General features: G+C 39.2%; 1 protein-coding gene and 1 pseudogene across 1 annotated transcript; one reads left to right on the top strand and one right to left on the bottom strand.

Moving 5' to 3' along the window:
- Nucleotides 1-13,280: 13,280 nt before the first annotated feature.
- LOC113017709 (cytochrome b-c1 complex subunit 6, mitochondrial-like) lies at nt 13,281-15,979 on the bottom strand. The gene is made up of 4 exons (XM_026160824.1): nt 15,715-15,979; nt 15,386-15,412; nt 14,884-15,045; nt 13,281-13,508 (listed from the first exon to the last, which is right to left on the bottom strand). The coding sequence occupies exons 1-4, from the start codon at nt 15,754-15,756 to the stop codon at nt 13,476-13,478; spliced, it is 264 nt and encodes an 87-aa protein (XP_026016609.1). The 5' UTR covers nt 15,757-15,979; the 3' UTR covers nt 13,281-13,475.
- Nucleotides 15,980-16,949: 970 nt separating this feature from the next.
- Nucleotides 16,950-20,464, top strand: LOC113017708 (cytochrome P450 2J6-like; annotated as a pseudogene).
- Nucleotides 20,465-21,185: the final 721 nt, after the last annotated feature.

Genomic DNA, 21,185 nt, shown 5'->3' with positions numbered 1-21,185 from the left:
GTACCAAAGCAAATCATTCCTACTGTACAAATAATGTAAATATGACGGTGTATCACAAAAGATTGATATCAAACTGATCACTTGACCCATATTACGTTACTTGCTCTTCGAGTGAATCAACAAATGGCGAAATGAAAAGCCGAACAACAACAATGCTGTTTTTTTCAGTCTTAGCTTACATGTATGTTTATTTCATATTTTCAGTTGTTACCCTCCACGGCTAAATAAAGCACTCTAAATCGGTTTCAGTTATGTACTGATGACCACAACAATGGACATAAGGGGCTTCTTTCAAAGAAATAACTCAGGTAGATGTTATTTTATATATTATGCTTTGTATGTTGTTCAGTATATTTCTATGCAAAACAAGAGGAATTTCAATACACAGCAGTATATTCACTGTTTAAACCAGATATTTACACTTTAGGGGGAAAAAAAACATAAAACATTTTTTTTACTGTTGAACATCAATTTAGTAATTTTTTTTGTTTTAGATAAATAAATATTGAAATATTTTTTGAATTAGTTAAATGTCAGAGTAAAGAGAGAGAGAGAGAGATGTCTATTTTTTAGCACTTTCATCAACCTTCCTTTCATATCAAACATCCTTGAAAGAGTAGTTGTCAAACAGCTAACAGATCATCTGCAGAGGTTTATTTGAAGAGTTTCAGTCAGGTTTCAGAGCTCATCACAGCACAGAAACAGCTTTAGTGAAGGTTGCAAATGATCTTCTTATGGCCTCTGACAGTGGACTCATCTCTGTGCTTGTCCTGCTAGACCTCAGTGCAGCGTTTGATACTGTCGACCATAATATCCTATTAGAGCGATTAGAACATGCTGTAGGTATTACAGGTACTGCACTGCAGTGGTTTGTATCATATCTATCTAATAGACTCCAGTTTGTGCATGTAAATGGGGAGTCCTCGTCACACACTGAGGTTAATTATGGAGTTCCACAGGGTTCAGTGCTAGGACCAATTCTGTTTACATTATACATGCTTCCCTTAGGCAGCATCATTAGAAGACATAGCATACATTTACACTGCTATGCAGATGACACCCAGCTCTATCTGTCCATGAAGCCAGATAACACACACCAATTAGTTAAACTGCAGGAATGTCTTAAAGACATAAAGACCTGGATGGCCGCTAAATTTCTGCTTCTTAATTCAGATCAAACTGAGGTTATTGTACTCGGCCATGAAAATCTTAGAAATATGGTATCTAAGCAGATTCTTACTCTGGATGGCATTACCTTGGCCTCCAGTAACACTGTGAGGAACCTTGGAGTCATTTTTGACCAGGACATGTCCTTCAACGCACATATTAAACAAATATGTAAGACTGCTTTCTTCCATTTGCGCAACATCTCTAAAATTAGAAATATCCTGTCTCAGAGTGACGCTGAAAAACTAGTTCATGCATTTATTACTTCCAGGCTGGACGACTGTAATTCATTATTATCAGGATGTCCAAAAAACTCACTGAAAAGCCTTCAGCTAATCCAAAATGCTGCAGCAAGAGTCCTGACAGGGACTAGAAAGAGAGAGCAGATTTCTCCTGTTTTGGCTTCCCTTCATTGGCTTCCTGTTAAATCCAGAATTGAAATCAAAATCCTGCTCCTCACATACAAGGTCTTAAATAATCAGGCCCCATCTTATCTTAATGACCTTGTAGTACCATATCACCCTATTAGAGCACTTCGCTCTCGCTCTGCAGGCCTACTTGTTGTTCCTAGAGTATTTAAAAGTAGAATGGGAGGCAGAGCCTTCAGTTTTCAGGCCCCTCTTCTGTGGAACCAGCTTCCAGTTTGGATTCAGGAGACAGACACTATCTCTACTTTTAAGATTAGGCTTCAAACTTTTCTTTTTGCTAAAGCATATAGTTAGGGCTGGACCAGGTGACCCTGAATCCTCCCTTAGTTATGCTGCAATAGATGTAGGCTGCCGGGGATTCCCATGATGCATTGAGTTTTTCCTTTCCAGTCACCTTTCTCACTCACTATGTGTTAACAGACCTCTCTGCACTGAATCATATCTGTTATTAACCTCTGTCTTTCTTCCACAGCATGTCTTTATCCTGTCTTCCTTCTCTCACCCCAACCGGTCGCAGCAGATGGCCCCGCCCCTCCCTGAGCGTGGTTCTGCCGGAGGTTTCTTCCTGTTAAAAGGGAGTTTTTCCTTCCCACTGTCGCCAAAGTGCTGCTCATAGGGGGTCATATGATTGTTGGGTTTTTTCTCTTTATCTATGAAGTGCCTTGAGGCGACTTTTGTTGTGATTTGGCGCTATATAAATAAAATTGAATTGAGTTGAATTGAATCAAATTTAGGAGTATATATGCACGAAGTTTATTGTGTCTTTAATTAATAAGAAAACTCCAGACGATTCCATTCTGAGCTTAAGAAACTTCTAATAGGTTAGTAGAGTCCACGTGGATGCATATAAGACACCCCAAAACACAGAGCCCGTTTCTTTGACATGGGAAAATCAAGAGATATCAAGCAAGACACCAGGAAAAGAATTGTGGAGCTCCATAAGTGTGGCTCAATTTCTCACCCCAACCAGTCGCAGCAGATGGCCCCGCCCCTCCCTGAGCCTGGTTCTGCTGGAGGTTTCTTCCTGTTAAAAGGGAGTTTTTCCTTCCCACTGTCGCCAAAGTGCTTGCTCATAGGGGGTCATATGATTGTTGGGTTTTTCTCCGTTTCTATGAAGCGCCTTGAGGCAACTTTTGTTGTGATTTGGCGCTATATAAATAAAATTGAATTGAATTGAATACAATTTGGGTTCCATTTGCAGTTAAAAAATACAGACAATTTCTCTCTTTACTTTGAAATTTAACAAATATGTTTTTTTATATTTATCAATCTAAAATAAATAAACATTTAGTCTGATTTGATGTTTTACAATTAAAAAGTGTTTGTGTTTTTACCTGAAGAGTATGTAAACTGTATATTTGATGATGTTGGTGTTTGGCTTGATTGTCAGCACAAAGAGGGAGAGAGAGGAACAGAGAGGGAACAAGAGCAGGTGAGACAGACATGTTAGTCAAATGGTTGTTTGCCAAAACTCATCAGAACATGTATCCAGTCCCTAGTGTATCTTTTTAGGTTTGTTATTTTTCAAATTCTATATTTATTAAGTTATGCAGGCTTGTTTGCACAACAAGGCTAAATAGTTATGTAAACTTTTCTGAATCTAAATAGTGTACTTTGGTAGAATTAAAAAATAATATGGTACAAATTATGTATTGAAAAGCAATACTTGAATAATATTGACCCTGAAAATGTCATCAATAGGTTCGCAAAACTCAGGCCTCAATGATACAGTCTCATGTTACCACAATAAAGAGGTGTTGTCAGTGTCGTCCAGGTCTATGATGATTTTCAGTGCTACTATCATCTAGTTTTGATTCTGGTTCTGTCTTGGTTAAGCTCTAAAGTAGTCCAGATTTTGAACTGTTGTAGTCCTGTTTTAATTCCGGGTCAGGTCAAAATGCAATTGACTGCCTTCTGTTGTGTGATCGGAAGAGGTCTCTTGAAACGTCATTGGGAGTGTGAGGTGAGATAAGCTCTCTTCTGTGGGAATTTGTAACATGTGTTTTTGTACATTTTAACTTGTGTGACCACAGGTTTTTATGCTGTGTTCAGCCCTCTGGTTCTCCAAATGATACTGTCCCTCAACGATTGTTAAAGGAGATTGCCTAGGACAGGCTGTTCTTACTATTATAAACAGCAGTTTGATATCTGGTGTAGTCCCTGCTCATTTTAAGCATGCAGTAGTACAACCCTAGTACAACCCAAGAAACCTGTCTTGCAGGCATTCATGGTACTGCTTTGAATTGGTTTAGGTCTTATCTTTCTGTCAGAACTGTGTTAACTTTTTAGTGTATGAATCCTTTTCTGCTGCTCTTCAGTTTGAGGTTCGCAATTCTAAGGCCTCTGCCCTTTTCATTACATTTACAGCCCTTGGGAACCATTCTTAAAAGGCATGGATTATCCCTCCACTGCCAAAAACTGCCAGATTTATCTGCCTCTGAAGCAGAAAGATGCTTTCTCCATTAAACCGCTTCTGGCATGTCTAGAAGATATTAAAACATGTATGGCCCTAAACTTTTTAAAATGTAATTCAAGCAAAACAGAGGTGATTGTGTTTGGTCCTAGCAGAGCCCTGGCAGGGCTGGCATGGGAAGAAGCAGTTATTTAGTCTATTGGTTTTGAACCTGATGGATCTGAACTTTTTCCAGAGGGCAGGATGTTCAGGGTGTATGATCTCTGGTTGCCAATCTCGACTGATTGTGAACGGTCTGTGAGAAAGTTTTTGGAAGTCCAAGTTGGCTTGGCTATAAGGATGTCTGGGATGATGGTATTGAAGGCCAAGCTGAAGTTAAGGAAGAGCATCCTTACTGATGTCCCAGAAAACATAGGCAAACAGGATCAAACTGCTTTAATTTAATCTAATGTGCTGATTTTATTGTTTTAATTGAATTTTGATTATCATTATTATTATTATTTATTTAAAATTAATTTATAGGGTTTTTTATGTCAAGTGTACAGCACCTTGTTTTCAGCTGGGAGTTGTCTGAAAGTGCTATATGAATAAATTGATTGCTTCCTAAATAAAGCTTGAGCCAAAAAGCGAGTGCTGTCAGGGCACACAGTGACATATCATAAGGTCATAAGGGAGCGACTGTCAGAGTTTTACCCCTGATACTGCTGGATAAACAGAAGCTCACCCAGGAACGAGGTCACACAGAGCTCAAATTTTCACTCGCGAGACGGAAGCAGTTGTCTCCAGCCCACTTCAACTTGCTTTCCCTCTGCAGGCTGTTTTTATTGGTTACACACATGAATATTCATAAAGCTTGTTGCTGTATTACCTATGAGAAATTGCTATAACTGGTTACAAAGTGTGATTGTGCTGTGCCAGGAAAAAAATCTAAGGAGTGAAAGGGTCAGACCCATACGAGCATAGTGGAGCATAGTGGAGTAAGGACGTTAGCGTGCTGCCCAACTTGATGACCAAGATGAAGGAAAAGAAAAACAGAAGGGAATTATTGCACATTGCTGGGTAGAACTTTTATCTTTGTTAACACCTTTTGTGTAATGATTAGTTCATGAGTAGTTCATCCAATTTATAGAGGGTAAAAGTCAGGTAAGTGACATATCTACTTACTGGACCCATGGCAAGAGAATGTTCTACGTGAACAAAGGCGTAAAAAGAACACAGTGTTAGTTGTTTCCTTATTTCTTATTAATGTTCACAGTTTGAGCTGCTCTAAAATGCCTTTTTTTTTTTTAAATTTACTCATTAACCAGCAGCCACCAACATCAGAAAATGAATACAATACAGAGTGAGTACACCACTAACAAAAATCACTGCTATGTGATTAACAGCCCAAAACTCTGTTATGAACATATACATTCTATGTTATAAACCAACTGAGAAACCTAGTTAAAGAAAAAATAATATGAAATAACTTATTTTCAGTGACTAGCTTTTGTGTGCTAAAGGAAAAAGTAAAAGATTTACCAATTGTACTTTGGTCTACCCAATTCTTGCCACATAGTAAAATCCCAAATGTTGCACTTGGAACAGAAAACTCCAAAATAACCTCCGTTTTAGCTTTGACCACTCAGTTTGGTTTACTGACTTTCATTATTGAAATATACTTTTGTGGCGTTTGAATTTTAACCAGATTAACTGATTGTGAACTCACATATTCGTTAATGTCACTATTTTACTTGTTAGGACAAAAAAGGGGGGATGGAGCAGAGGAAGCAGAGGTCTCACAGATTACACCTATGCTCCTAATTTTCTAAAACAATGAGATTTGCAGGAAAGATAGTGCCGGTCCTAAATCAACTCAATCATTTGATCACTTATTTATGATCAAATAAAAAAAAGATTTCTCTCAAAGAATTTATATGATGAATGGGAAACTAAACAAAGGCAAGTTTATTAATATAGCACAATTCAACAGCAAGGTGACTAAAGCAAATGCACTATGTACTAATTCATATATGCATACAACGTTAATCATTGAGACTTACTACCACATGCAGTAATTGCTCATGAGGAACAAAGTGAACATCATTATCAATGAAAATACATTTTTTTATTATTATTAAAAAATGTATTTATTTTCAAAGTAATTCAGTGAGTGCTGTTAGGACACATGTTACCTATCAGAAGGGAGCTGTCAGCAGGCAATTAGTGTACTTTAAAGTCCAAAATGAGAAATTTATTGTTTTCTAACACAATTTCATCCAAAATTCTTTGTTGAAACATATACTGTCGGGTAAATATCACAGTATGTTAATGGGCAGCACTGTGGCACGGTGGTTAGCACTGTTGCCGCACAGCAAGAAGGTCCTGAGTTCAATTCCAACATCAGGCCGGGGTCTTTCTGTGTGGAGTTTGCATGTTCTCCCCGTGTTTGCGTGGGTTCCGGAGTACCCGGAGGTACTCTGGCTTCCTCCCACCGTCCAAAGACATGCAGCTTGTGGGGATAGGTTAATTGGATAATCCACATTGTGAATGTGCGAATGAATGTGAGTGCGAATGGTTGTCTGTCCCTGTGTGTTGGCCCTGCGACAGACTGGCGACCTGTCCAGGGTGTACCCCGCCTCTCGCCCTATGACAGCTGGGATAGGCTCCAGCGCCCCCCGTGACCCTGAAAGCGGGAGCGAATGGATGGATGGATGTTAATGATATTTAAAAAATTAAAATAGGTGGCACCAGCTTCCTCAAAACCTTTTTTCAGAAGATTAATATCTGTCTGCAAACGGAGATATTGAAACACAGACGGCTCACTGCCACTGATTAACTAAAATATACACACAAACACTCACGTAGTTTATGTCTGTTTTGATATGTTAGTGACCTTATTTTTTAAATATTGCTTAACTTTCATTTAACCTTTAGCAAATAGACAAAAAACAACGTGTTTAAATTGAGCTTGTAGTGCTTGTAGTGTACTCCACCATTTATCAGCTGGTTAGCTCATTATTACAGGATATACTCAAGTTAACATGTTTCCTTTGAAGTCTGCAGAAAAGTTTATTTACAATCACCAGGTGAAATATAAACAAAGTGCCGGGTCGAGATTTCCAGGGATCAACGGGAAGGAGGGGGGGAGGTCCGTACACACAGTCACGATCACACGCCACACTCCTCTTCTGCCCAAACACACTCTCGCTCCGCTGGCACCACACCACACTGCCAAACTCAGGAATCCAGGGAAGGTAAACAGGAACAGGCCCAGGGTTTGTACAGCCTGTACACACCCTGGAGTCTTTGGCGGATCTAGAGGGGTGGTATGGGGGTGCATGTGCCACTCTAAAATGATCTCTTACCTCCTTAGTGCCACCCTCTTTGTGCATATGACAGTGTTGTTCATTAAAATAAGATGGCATTAACACTTTGAGCCTAGCAGCAATTAAAACTGAATATAAATTGTAACACTGAATATAAATTCTAAAACTTTTTGGTAGCAACTGATGCCTGTGACTGTGCCAGAGCACATTTGAATCAGCACCATGGGCATCATAACACGGCCATCATGGGGTGTATCTGGGATGATCAGGAAGAGGAGTACAGGAGCCTGGTGAGGAACTTTGTCGCATGGAGTCACACAAACCACCTGCAACTCAACACCTCAAAGACTAAGGAACTGGTTGTGGACTTCGGGAGGTCCAGAGCAGGTCCACTGCCGGTTCAGATAGAGGGGGAGGAGGTGGAGGTGGTCAACAAGTACAAGTACCTCGGGCTGTGGGTGGACAATAAACTGGACTGGTCATGCAACACAGAGCACCTGTATAAAAAAGCCCAAAGCCGACTGTACTTCCTCAGGAGGCTGAGGTCTTTTAACATCTGCAGGAAGCTCCTGTGGATGTTTTACCAGTCGGTGGTTGCTGGAGTACTTTTCTATGCTGTGGTGTGCTGGGGGAGCAGCACAGCAAAGAAGGACTCATCCAGGCTGGAGAAACTGATCAGGAAGGCTGGCTCTGTGGTTGGCATGAAGCTGGACACTCTGGTGACAGTGGCAGAGAAAAGGACACTAAAGAAACTGATGGACATTATGGACAATGCTAGGCATCCTCTGCACACGGCCATAAACAACCAGAAGAGTCTGTTCAGTGACAGGTTGCTTCTCCCAAAGACAAGAACTAACAGACTTAAAAACTCCTTTGTCCCACACGCCATCAGACTGTTTAACTCCTCTCTGGAGGGGAGAGGGAGGGGAGACAGGAGGACAAAGGAGGGGGGAACAACTAAGCTGTAGTGCCTCTTCACCTCACTGTGCAATACCTTGTGCAATACTTTTTGTAAATAGTCAACAGTGCAATAGACCTCAATACTTGAAATGTGCAATTCACTTGTATTTTTATTTTTATTCCTATTTATTCTATTTATCCCCTTTGTATATTTTATTTATATTTGTCTCTGTATTTATATATGTGTGTGTATGTGTGTGTGTGTATATATATATATAATATTCTGTAACTCTGTAACTTCGGTCGTTGCTGTGCTTTTTGGAAATCGAATTTCCCAGAGGAACCCACCCGAGGGATTAATAAAGTTCTATCTAATCTAATCTTATCTTATCTTATCTTATCTTATCTTATCTTATCTTATCTTATTTCAGATTTGGCACAGGTGGTTGGTTGTTACACCGTGGAAATGGAATGAAGGTGAGTGTCATTAATCGTCTGGGGTCACAGGACACGCCGCACCTCCAAATCACATGACTGATTTAAGCTGACATAACAACAAGCTGCAGTCACGCTGAGTCTCTATTTCAGCTCGTGTTGAAAGTTCGGATTTCAAAGTATACATCAGTTTCTAAATTTTAATGACAGGCCACAAAATCCAGAGTTATAATAAAAAATAAAATAAAAAAAAATTAAAGAAAGGTAAAAAGCCACCTCTTTCCTATTGGTGGAAACGTACTATGTCGACCAATAAAAAAAATTGCAACACATGATTTGGTTGTTTAGGGGAAGTTTTGGGAGTGACAGCAACGAGAGAGAGAGAGAGATTGATAGCGAGTTTTGAGATGTGAGAGATTTGTGACATTTAGCGTGGAGTGTATAGTTAGTGTGTTGTGTTGAACTTAGTGTGTAGTGTATTCCTTGCTCTGTTTTGTGTGTCAGTGAGGGTACTAATGAATGTCACACAGGCAGATTGGTAAACACTGTCTCCAGGTGGAAAATCAGAGGAGTGTTACACCTCCTGCTGTCAGGCCTGCAGGTTTATGCCTGTGGTGTTCGTGGCAGACAAGTAATTTTCTTTTTTACTTGTGGGGCATCTTATTGTGACACTTGATTCTTCTCTCATTTTAGTTATAGTAGTATTTTTAAATGGTTGTACAAATAAATAAAACAATTTGAAGGTGAGATACAAATGTAAAATCAAAAGTAGTCAAAAATGGCCCAATAAATCATGAAAAATTAGGTTTCAATGTTTGTTCATGACAGTGCAGATCTCTGACATTTTGTGTAAATTTAAGCACGTAACAATTTGATTTTTTTCTAACAAAAAACTTTGTTAAAGTTAAGTTAGACTTTTGTTGTGTTTGTAAATGAATGGTTATTAACATTCCAGAGAAAATGGCATTTTATTAAAAATATTTAACAATAATACTCATTAACTCAGATTATTTTTGATACACCCTAGTGATTTCTTAAGGGAAAATCAAATACAAGCAGTTGAACGTGACAGGGAATGTGGGGGATGACATGAAGTAAACATGCAGCTGGCTGAGAAAGAAAACTTCTCTGACACCATTGGTGGGTCACCGGCTATTGGACATTCTTTAAATTTTTTTATATTATTGAAACTGAAATGCAGCAGACGAACAGCTATACTGTAGGTTCCCTGGTATCACATGACTATCACATTTCTTAAGAAAATTCAGAAATGACTCCACTTTTTAAGGAAACATAAGAAGGCTGACTTCAACAATATGCACAGAGGAGTAATAGGAAACATCCAACCATGAGATCTACAAAGCCTAGGACAGATGTGCTACTGCAGTGGCTGAAACCACATTAAAGTACACGGATACTTTAATTCTGAAGTAGAATCACCGTGGTGATCACTTACAACAAAGATAGCATGTGCCTTGCCTTGGTCTGCGCCTGCTGGTGTAGTCTTTTGGGTTCCTGCCCTTTAGCCTTCACACCTAATTCTCATCATACCATCAAAGACAGGTTTTTATGGTCCATGTTCTTTGGAAAGGAATTACTAAATATTTACCAGTCATAATCACCTGCCTGTCAAGCCCCCGCTATCTCTGCCTACTTAAGGAACTCTAAATAGTCACACCCGTTGCTGCCTTCCTTCTGGAAAAAATCTAGTAAGAATCTAATCCAATCAGCACATTAAGGCTTCCTCTCTTCAAACCAATCAAATTATTCAAAATATACTTTTGGGTTCAGGTCTTACATTAGTCTTCCACCATAACTGCCTTGGTGGATATGACATTGCTATGGTGTGAGTGGATCAAAGTGACATAAATTTTGTCATCAGCTGGTGAGCATGGGGGTTCATGCAGATGTCCACATGAGTACATGTTTCTTATCTGCTGGATACCAAAAGTTGCTCGGCATCTGCTGGCCCAAGATATGTTTTGCTGCCATTTCAAGCAGCAATGCGCATCTACATTTTTATAAGGTAATATAGAAGCTGAAGACACGAGTGTACAATCATTATTCAATTAAATTTTATTTATATAGCAAGCACTTGGCGACAGTGGGAAAGAAAAACTCCCTTTTAACAGGAAGAAACCTCCGGCAGAACCAGGCTCAGGGAGGGGCGGGGCCAACTGCTGCAACCGGTTGGGGTGAGAGAAGGAAGACAGGATAAAGACATGCTGTGGAAGAGAGACAGAGGTTAATAACAGATATGATTCAATGCAGAGAGGTCTGTTAACACATAGTGAGTGAGAAAGGTGACTGGAAAGGAAAAACTCAATGCATCATGGGAATCCCCGGCAGCCTACGTCTATTGCAGCATAACTAAGGGAGGATTCAGGGTCACCTGGTCCAGCCCTAACTATATGCTTTAGCAAAAAGAAAAGTTTGAAGCCTAATCTTGAAAGTAGAGATAGTGTCTGTCTCCTGAATCCAAACTGGAAGCTGGTTCCACAGAAGAGGGGCCTGAAAACTGAAGGCTCTGCCTCCCATTCTACTTTTAAATACTCTAGGAACAACAAGTAGGCCTGCAGCGTGAGAGCAAAGTGCTCTAATAGGGTGATATGGTACTACAAGGTCATTAAGATAAGATGGGGCCTGATTATTTAAGACCTTGTATGTGAGGAGCAGGATTTTGAATTCTGGATTTAACAGGAAGCCAAAACAGGAGAAATCTGCTCTCTTTCTAGTCCCTGTCAGGACTCTTGCTGCAGCATTTTGGATCAGCTGAAGGCTTTTCAGTGAGTTTTTTGGACATCCTGATAATAATGAATTACAGTCGTCCAGCCTGGAAGTAATAAATGCATGAACTAGTTTTTCAGCGTCACTCTGAGACAGGATATTTCTAACTTTAGAGATGTTGCGCAAATGGAAGAATGCAGTCTTACATATTTGTTTAATATGTGCGTTGAAGGACATATCCTGGTCAAAAATGACTCCAAGGTTCCTCACAGTGTTACTGGAGGCCAAGGTAATGCCATCCAGAGTAAGAATCTGCTTAGATACCATATTTCTAAGATTTTCATGGCCGAGTACAATAACCTCAGTTTGATCTGAATTAAGAAGCAGAAAGTTAGCGGCCATCCAGGTCTTTATGTCTTTAAGACATTCCTGCAGTTTAACTAATTGGTGTGTGTTATCTGGCTTCATGGACAGATAGAGCTGGGTGTCATCTGCATAGCAGTGTAAATGTATGCTGTGTCTTCTAATGATGCTGCCTAAGGGAAGCATGTATAATGTAAACAGAATTGGTCCTAGCACTGAACCCTGTGGAACTCCATAATTAACCTCAGTGTGTGAAGAGGACTCTCCATTTACATGCACAAACTGGAGTCTATTAGATAGATATGATACAAACCACTGCAGTGCAGTACCTGTAATACCTACAGCATGTTCTAATCGCTCTAATCGATTATAGTCAACAGTATCAAACGCTGCACTGAGGTCTAGCAGGACAAGCACAGAGATGAGTCCACTGTCAGAGGCCATAAGAAGATCATTTGTAACCTTCACTAAAGCTGTTTCTGTGCTGTGATGAGCTCTGAAACCTGACTGAAACTCTTCCAATAAACCATTCCTCTGCAGATGATCTGTTAGCTGTTTGACAACTACTCTTTCAAGGATGTTTGATATAAAGGAAGGTTGGAGATTGGCCTATAATTAGCTAAGACTGCTGGGTCTAGAGATGCTTTTTAAGTGAAGGTTTAATCATTAACCTTTACTGTACTGTAGATTCATTATATTTTTTTACCAGGATTTTGATGATATAACAATACAGAAGCTCAGACATTCAAAGGCAATGCAGATAAAGTTACTGCAATAGTTTGAAAAAAAAGAAAAAAAAAAAGAGACCTGGAAAAAAAAAAAAAAAGTGATTTCTTTGCTTCTGGGGTTGACTTCTCCTTGATTTTGTCTAACTGGTGGAGAATACAGCAGCAAGTACTTGTGCTCTCAAAAGTGGTATGAATGGCATGGAGCTGCGGCGGTGTTCTGGGAATCCATCCTACCTGACAAACAATCCTACCCGTTGTTTCTACGCATGCGCACAACACGAAATTCAGTGGCGAACCGTCATACCTATGCAAATATAAGCTACTAACGTAAAATTAAGTGCCAAACTGTCCTACCTTTTCAAATGTGACGTACAAGCATACTTTAACAGCTAAAATTAAGTGGCAAACCATCCTACCTTTGTGAATGTGACCTACAAGCATACTTTAACGGCTAAAATTTAGTGGCAACCCGTCCTGGCTTTATAATTATAAGCTACAAGCATACTCTGATGGGCAAAGTTCAGTGGCAAACCGTCATACCTACTGACAGCAGAAATGTGCATAAACTACTTACAGCAGGACGTTTTGCCAAAGTAGGACGTTTTGTCAGAACAGCGGCACCACTGTTTGTGTAAAACAGAACTGATGTGGCCATCATAGTTGGGATATCAGTAGTTGACTTGTTGGCGGAGCTGGCTTGCTGAAAGAACATTTCAGCAAGTATTTACCAGTGACTGTAGAAAAGCAGAGATTTTATCATATTGTAAAAATATATATATTTTTAAAAAAAAAATCACCATGGGGCAGATGGTAAGATGTTTAAGTCATCATCTTTAATGAAATGTTGACTCAGACATGTTAAATACTTTTTTACATGAGCAGATAATGTATACACTTCAAGTTACAACATACAGTAGATCCACAAATGGATGTATTTTACTCCAAGTTCTTCTTACGATACAATATGTGAAGAAAGCCATTAGCCAGTGGTCAGTTACTGAGAGCTTCATTTGACAGAATGGAACAATTTATGTGCCACCTGTAGAGAAGACATACAACAAATAATTCATCAGTGCAAACAAACAACACAGACATTTCATATCACTTAAGTTACTGCTCTTACATGTAGGCCATACAAATGGATAGTTTCTTGTATATGTTGCTCTTATGTTGGCAACTGCCAGATAAAGGTGTGTCATATTGCCATGGTAAGCTAAAGTTTACTTCATGTATGAGGGACTGCAGCTTTGCTTGCAAATGTTGAGTAAAAATGTAATGATGATTATCTCTATGATTTCTGATAAAAATCTCCCTTCAGTCACATTTATCTAAGCCTTCAGGAGATCAAAAATGTCTTCAAGAGTAAAAGCAGTCCTACTTTACACATCATAATACCACTCACTTTCAGGTTTGCACTCATACAGAGCAAAACATGGAGCTCAGTCATAAAACCGAAGGCCAGGTCTATTTATTAGTTTAGTTTATTATCACAATCCAGATTGCTCAATCAACTACAATTGGTTATAGATCAACTTGAAACTGGAGAACAGCAGTTCTTGAGACAGACAGTGGAGGTGGAAACACTGTCTAAAGATTTAAAAATTCCTCCAAGAGCATTCTTAAAGTAACAACAACTTTGGGGGTTGTTATTTATTTTCTATTAAATAATAAGACAGCCTAAGCAGCTATTAGCATTTATTATGATAAAAGAACAGTTTTTACAATTCTAACAAACTTCAAAGTCAAACTTAGGTATGCCCACCTTTATTATTCAACACAGCCTGAACTCTGTTAGGCAAGGTTTTCTATAATTTCTTTAAGTAACTTTTAATAACTCCCAATACTTACTGAAAGGGCTTTGAGAACTACTGCTCAAAATCACTTGAAAGATTCTGACACCCTCACTTTGATTTTTCAGACTCCTGAACACTCAGTGACTGGACTGACACACACACACACACACACACACACACACACACACACACACACACACACACACACACACACACTCTATATCAAGCACTTATCTGCAAAATCTCATACACACATGCCTTTTTTAAGTTACTGTTTGTAAAATGCTCAGTCTTTTAGCACAACCCACTGTCATTGTTGCACTTTTCTATTGCACCGTTTTTGTTTTCTTTATTTTGCAATTTTTGTACACTTGCACTTTATGTAGTCCTCTGTTGATTGTCTGTTATATGTTATACATAGCACCATGGTCTTGGAGGAATGCTGTCTCACTTCACTGTGTACTGTACCACAGCACATGGTTGACGTGACAATAAAGCCACTTGACATCGACTCTTTGAAAACAAAACATAAAGAAACGAGGGACTGAGAACACCTGCTCTTTTGTCAGTGTTTTTCTTTTAGTCTTTCTGTCTGGTACAGCTGCCTAACGGCACACTTACACAGTGGTCTCGAGCATGTAGGAAGTCAAACAGCTCCTCGGTACAGTCCTCCTCCGTTGAAGACCGGGAGCCAACTCTGGTCTCACATTGCTCCAGACGTTCCCAGGTGTGAATGCAGTGTTCTGTCTCCGCACACTTCTGCCGCAGTGATTCAATAGGATCCTGAAGGAGAAAGTTTAACACTCAAAGCAACTGGCTTTCAATAAGAGACACATATGCCAGTGTCAGTGTCCAAATGAGTGCAATGCCATATAGCTGAGGAAAAAAGGAAAGTCCATTTGGAAAGAAAAAAAAATCCATGAAGTGGGTGGTTTGTTTTTGTTTTCTTTTTATATACGGGAAAACTGCCACACATTTTTTTCAAATATCAAATGACAAAGTAAATTATCACTTTTTGTTTTTTTAAATTGGTTTTGTTCAGTAAAGACCAAAATAAAACCATCAGTCATAATGGGATATATTAACATACTTTGATTCTGTTAAGGTTATTTAATTAACATACCACCATCTCTTCCTCTTCTTCCTCCTCCTGAAATACACAAGACCAAATTAATAACACCAATAAACCACCACCCTCGAGAAATTGTTATCAATTGCTTTTGTATCGATTCATCTTCACCAGTTAGTCCGTCATTATTATCACTGACTGCGATTTGATTCTACTGCGTTAATTAACCTTTAATCTTATTCTGAACAGAGATGTATAGAGAGGTTGGCTAATGCTAATGTCAACTAAGGATGCATCGTAGTTAGCCTCGGTGTATTAGCCTATAAGCTGAACGTCAAACGTCACTAGCTTACGAAATCGTATCTGTAACAAATACTAAGAACCTCTGGTTCTCCGTTCGTGATCCTTTTCTCCTCGAAAACCATGATCTGGTCTTATCCTTGAATCAGCTAGCTGTCAAATCTCAGATATTGGAGGACACACCAGGTCATACGAGCTAATAAGCTAACGAAGGCAAACACTTCCGGTTGCTTAACTTTCAAAATCAAACTGCTCTTCGATCATTGCCTGAACTTGGAACAGAACTTGGAATCCTTTTTTTTGCTCGATACGCAAACATGCCAAAGTTTCGCCTCGACTCACAGACGTTTTACATTGAAAGTTCCAAGTATTTATTTAAATGACATATGTTTTATTTTGAAGTTAATCATCTACTTCCCCCGAGGGTAGGATATCCGAGTTTTATCAGTTTTAAGATGTGAACGCAAGGTGCACATTACAAAGCCACTTATTTGTTTTTAAACCCATATAACAGATAATGCAATTCATTCATTTGAAACATGAGCCAAATTTTTAATGCACGACGACTTAAAAATTGTTACACTCTATACTACCATCGTGTGTTAGGAAGTGGTACTACATTATGAATTTGGCCACGTTCTTAAAGCCCTTTTTTGAGTACTTTGTTCTTCCTTTGTTCCCTTTAGAGTTTTTTGCTTCAAATGGGTCATCTGAGTTGCTTTCCTGTTTCAACAATATGAAATAGAGTTAGTTTGTTAAATAAGGTGAGAAGAACACCACTGGCTTTCCCAGAACTCTTCTGAAATGAAAGCTTAATGGCAAATACAAACCAAGCAAAGTTCCCATGGAATGGAAACAGGATTTTAGTTTTGGTACATTTAAAAGTCAGCCTTGAAGAAACGCAGATTTGACCATGGTTGGTTGTGAAAACATGTCGTTTTATGATCATGCAAGGCTTTAAAAATCTCACATCTTCCACTCTGTCAAATGGCAAAACTACAAACTCATTTTCAAGATTCCAATGAGCATTTTTTTTTCTGTGTATGTTAGTGTTGCCCCAAAGATAGCAGTTTTAAAGTGGTAAAAATAAGAACTGAAGTATTAAAGTTTGGCTATTTCTTAAATCTAATCAAGCCACCCTCAAGCCAAAAAGATTCTCTACTGTTGAGCAACAATACTTGATTTTAGCAACCTAGATTAAAAATGTTTTTCACATCCTTTTTTCTCCATGAAATAAGGCCAGAGTTCAGAGTAAACTTTATTTGCTTTACCAAGTGATAGTAATACTGAGCTTCGCCCTCACTGCAGTGATAGCACTTGTTGCCTACTCTCAGACTGAGTCATCTGTCTTACAGGAGAAATCGTACCCACGTACAGTGACTGTATTTACAGAATGGATTCAATCATTTCTGTAATTGGAACCTATGTTTCCTGGGATCTCAAGAGTCTGCTGCTCTTCGCTGCAGTTTTCATCATCACTGCAGACTATATTAAGAATCGTCAGCCAGCAGGCTATCCTCCAGGACCCCGGGGTCTTCCAATTATGGGCAACCTATTCACTATAGATCAGAACAGAGCCCATGAGAGTATGACACAGGTACCTGTGAATCTTAAAATTTTACTTATTAACTCATATTTTCATCTCAAGCCTTGTGTGTATCTTCTTTGATAAATCCTTTGCCAGTTAGCAGAGAGATATGGAAATGTGTACAGTCTACGGATGGGACAGGAACGGATGGTGGTTTTAAACGGGTTTGATATTCTGAAAGAAGCTCTAGTGACGCAGGGAGACAGCCTGGCGGACCGCCCGGACCTTCCTTTACAGATTGATAGAGCACACAGACTAGGTAAGGGTACTAAAGATCAACACAGATACAAAGTTTGATAGTTTAAACTTTTAAGGTTTTTGGCCTTACCCAGAACCAGTTGTATTATTCTGGTTTGCCCAAAGACTCTCGGTTTGGTTGCTTCAAATTTAACTTTAAGAAAGGAGTTAGGGATAAGAATAGAGAAGTGGTTATATAGTCCTAAAACACAACCTTCTTTTTTATAGTTGAGAAGTTTGCTGTCCCTGCTCTTTTTCTGATCAGGTGTCATTGCCAGTAGTGGAAACCTCTGGAAGCAGCAGAGACGCTTTGCACTTTCGACCCTTAGACAGTTTGGATTTGGCAAGAAGTCACTTGAATCTGTGGTCCTGGATGAATTTACATATTGTGCAAAAAACATCAGAAGCTATAAAGGTACGTGCTTATTTCACGGTAAGACTTTTAGAATGAACAGATTCACATAAATTTACATAAAAGTTTCTCTTCTATTCTGGAGGTAAGCCATTCGATCCACACCTCATCCTTAACAATGCTGTCTCCAACATCATCTGCTCCCTGGTGTTTGGCCATCGCTTTGAGTACAGTGAAGAGAAGTTCATTAAAATGATGCAACTGTTTGATAAAGGATTCCAGATTGAAGGCTCCATTTGGGGACAGGTACAGCATTTAAATATACTGATCACATCCTAAATTCACGGGCCACAGCTCTGCCATTTATTCCTTACAGGAATGTTTTTTTTAAATGTCAGTGAATGATCTTTTTCAACACAGGTATGTAAAGTTTATTAATATTAAGTCTCCTCACTACTAGAAGCATACGTACTGAAGTGTCTGACGCAGTAAAAGAAAAATAGTCACCTTTTAGGCGAGAAAAGAGGTGATAACAAACAGGAAATTAACACTGAGCAGTGACATGCAGAGTAGGAGAGAATATCCAAACTGTATAGATGAAGCTATAGAGGTTTTATATTGATGGACACATTTTTACACTAGCAATAAAGAAAAACACTTTAAAAAAAACACACACACACACAAAGACAAACGATTCCCCCAATCAGAACTTTATCTTTTAGGTTTTGTACTCAGCAAAATCACTGACAGCAATGCTCAAATCCAAAGTCATGATGCTATATTCATCCTGGAGTCTTGTCTCTTCCTCTTTCTTTTGACCACCACTGTTTTATTTTGCTTGGTAAGCATGATTAGAAATCCCGCAACACTGTTGCCAAAAACCAAATTGTTACTTAGTTAACAGCTTAGCACACATTTTCCACAAAAGGTTAGAAAGAACAAGTAATCTTTTTCCCAGCATGTCTCTCCACCATCAGAACTTTAAGAAAAAACATGTATTTTATTCAGAAACCTATAAAATGATTGAGTTTGAGTTTGCAGTTAATATTCAATTCATAAGAAAAATGTATAGCATACAAAATTTTGGGACCTTTGGATCACAAAGTGGAAATATGACTTAATAAAACTCTTATAATATGTCCACTTTTTTGGCTGCCCCTCCCTGAGTCTGGTTCTGTATTATTAACCAAACTTTTGACTGGTGCTGTACGTTCCAGTAGTTTATTTAGACTGAGGCATGGCATTTGCACTAACGTGAATGTATTGTTCCAATCTGTTTCCGTTTGTAGATCTACAATGCATTTCCTGTCCTGATGAGACGTTTACCAGGTCCACATCAGAGTGTCGGGCAGATGTGGAATGAAGTGAAGGATTTCATACGAGTAGAGCTAAATGAGCACAAGAAGACCTGGGATCCCTCAGAAACACGTGACTACATTGATTGTTACCTCAGTGAGATTCAAATGGTAGGAGATTAGGCTTAATTTGCCATTATAAATTGCCATGTAATTCAGGTAACACTGCCAATAAAGGCACTTTTTAAAATCATTTCCAATGTTTTAAAATGTGTGTTTGCATGTATTTTCAGAATAAGGGGCAGGACGACAACACTTTTGATGAGGAAAATCTGGTTATTTGTGTTTTGGATCTTTTTGTGGCTGGATCTGAAACCACATCCACCACCCTGCGCTGGGCTTTCCTCTACATGACCAAAATATCCTGAGATTCAGGGTAAGAGTATTGACCAGGCCTGGAAAGCTCTCTGTTTTTATTAAATAATCTGGACATGTGTGGCACTAAAGGAACATTCGGGTCATAATTTAAGTGTAAACTTTACTATTTCCAGGTTATACTCAGCTTTTTAGATGTATAATGTATTGTGCAATGGTGCACAAATCTCTTTAATAATCAGCGCTGTTGCACTACGCTGTAAATTTCATTGCTACACAGTCCCAAAGGTCATTGCTCAAACCAATTTTCAGTAAAAGACAAACATGGTTTATGTCATATTTCATTTTGTGTGTTTTATTTACCATTATTCCAATTGCCAGGGAGTTATAGTAATTCCCAATTTGACATCTGTGCTGTTTGACAAGAAAGAGTGGGAGACGCCTCACACCTTCAATCCAAATCACTTTCTGAATGAGGAGTGCAAGTTTGTGAAACGAGCAGCTTTTCTGCCTTTCTCTCTTGGTAAGGAACGACTCTGTAGATATTTTATTAATGTCTGTGCAAGATTTTTCAGCAGCCTCTTTAAGTATACACTGTGCTGTTGAAGAGATGATTAGTGAAGGACAAAAAGGGATCGTAGGTCCTTCTATAAAATCGGCAACTAATCTGTGCACAGTCATCCAAAGGAAATCTAGGACTAATGTCAGTGTCTTGTCTCAGGTAAGCGGGTGTGTCTTGGAGAGAACCTGGCCAAGATGGAGCTTTTCCTCTTCTTCACCTCCTTCATGCAGCACTTCACATTCTCCATGCCTGCCGGGGTGAAGCCTGATATGGACTACCGCTTTGGGCTCACTCTGACACCGAAGAATTATGAAATCTGCGTAACCCCACGTCATTAGAAACTGCCAGCACTTGTGATCTTATTACCAGTTCAAGGTTTAAGGAAAAAAATGACAAGATTAATAGTATCACAGGCTGGGTCTCCGACCCAGCGCTCTGAGTTCTTTTTGTATTTTTCTCATTTTTGATATGTGATTAGGTTTTGTGTTATTTCCTATTTGCCTTTAGTTTGGGCAGTTATTGGTTATTGTTCCTGGGTTTTCTATGTTTTGGGGTTTTGTATTATTCATCACGTATTAGGTCTGTTAAGTTTGTGTTGTCATGTTTAGTTTTAGTTTTTCCTGTTTTATTCTGACAGTGTCATGTGTTCTTTGTTCATTGTATTTAGCTTTCCTCTCCTGGTCCTGTCATTAGGTTTATGTCAGTCAGCTGTTCCCCCATGTGTCTCCACTTCCCCTGATCACCTCTTGTATGTATTTAAGCCCTTTGTTTTCTGCATGCCATTGTCGGGTCGTCTGTTTATCTCACCACAGTTACAGTCTTAGCCTTAGCCTGTTAGTTTCCACCACAGTTATAGTTTTTGGTCTTAGTACCTCTTAGTGTTTTGTTTCTTAGTGTTTTGACAGTTTGCTTTGGTTTCCTGGTTTTTCCTTGCCGTTATCATTAAAGGATCACTTTTCCGTTAAAACCTTACTACTACTCCTCGTCATCTGCTTTTGGGTCCTGTTTCCACACACATCGGCGCACCCCGCCGTGACAGTACGACCCGACCAGTATGGACCCAGCAGACTCAGCTCTCACCGAGTGTCTGGAGGAGACGGCTCGGATCCAAGCGATCCTCAACCGCATCTTCACAGCACCCGATT

The sequence above is a fragment of the Astatotilapia calliptera genome, unplaced genomic scaffold, assembly GCF_900246225.1.
Source record: "Astatotilapia calliptera unplaced genomic scaffold, fAstCal1.2 U_scaffold_191, whole genome shotgun sequence".
In the NCBI taxonomy this organism is placed as follows: Eukaryota; Metazoa; Chordata; class Actinopteri; order Cichliformes; family Cichlidae; genus Astatotilapia; species Astatotilapia calliptera.
The sequence above is the reverse complement of the archived record's forward strand: the minus strand, read 5'-3'. Positions and strand labels throughout refer to the sequence as shown.

Bases quoted from the DNA above. Each gene is read 5' to 3' on its own strand.
- LOC113017709 (XM_026160824.1), bottom strand. From the start codon at position 15,756: ATGGTTTTCGAGGAGAAAAGGATCACGAACGGAGAACCAGAG. The intron at 15,413-15,714 runs GTTCTTAGTATT...TGTGTATTTCAG, and splicing joins TCACGAACGGAGAACCAGAG to GAGGAGGAAGAAGAGGAAGA. The intron at 15,046-15,385 runs GTATGTTAATTA...TTTCTCCTTCAG, and splicing joins AAGAAGAGGAAGAGATGGTG to GATCCTATTGAATCACTGCG.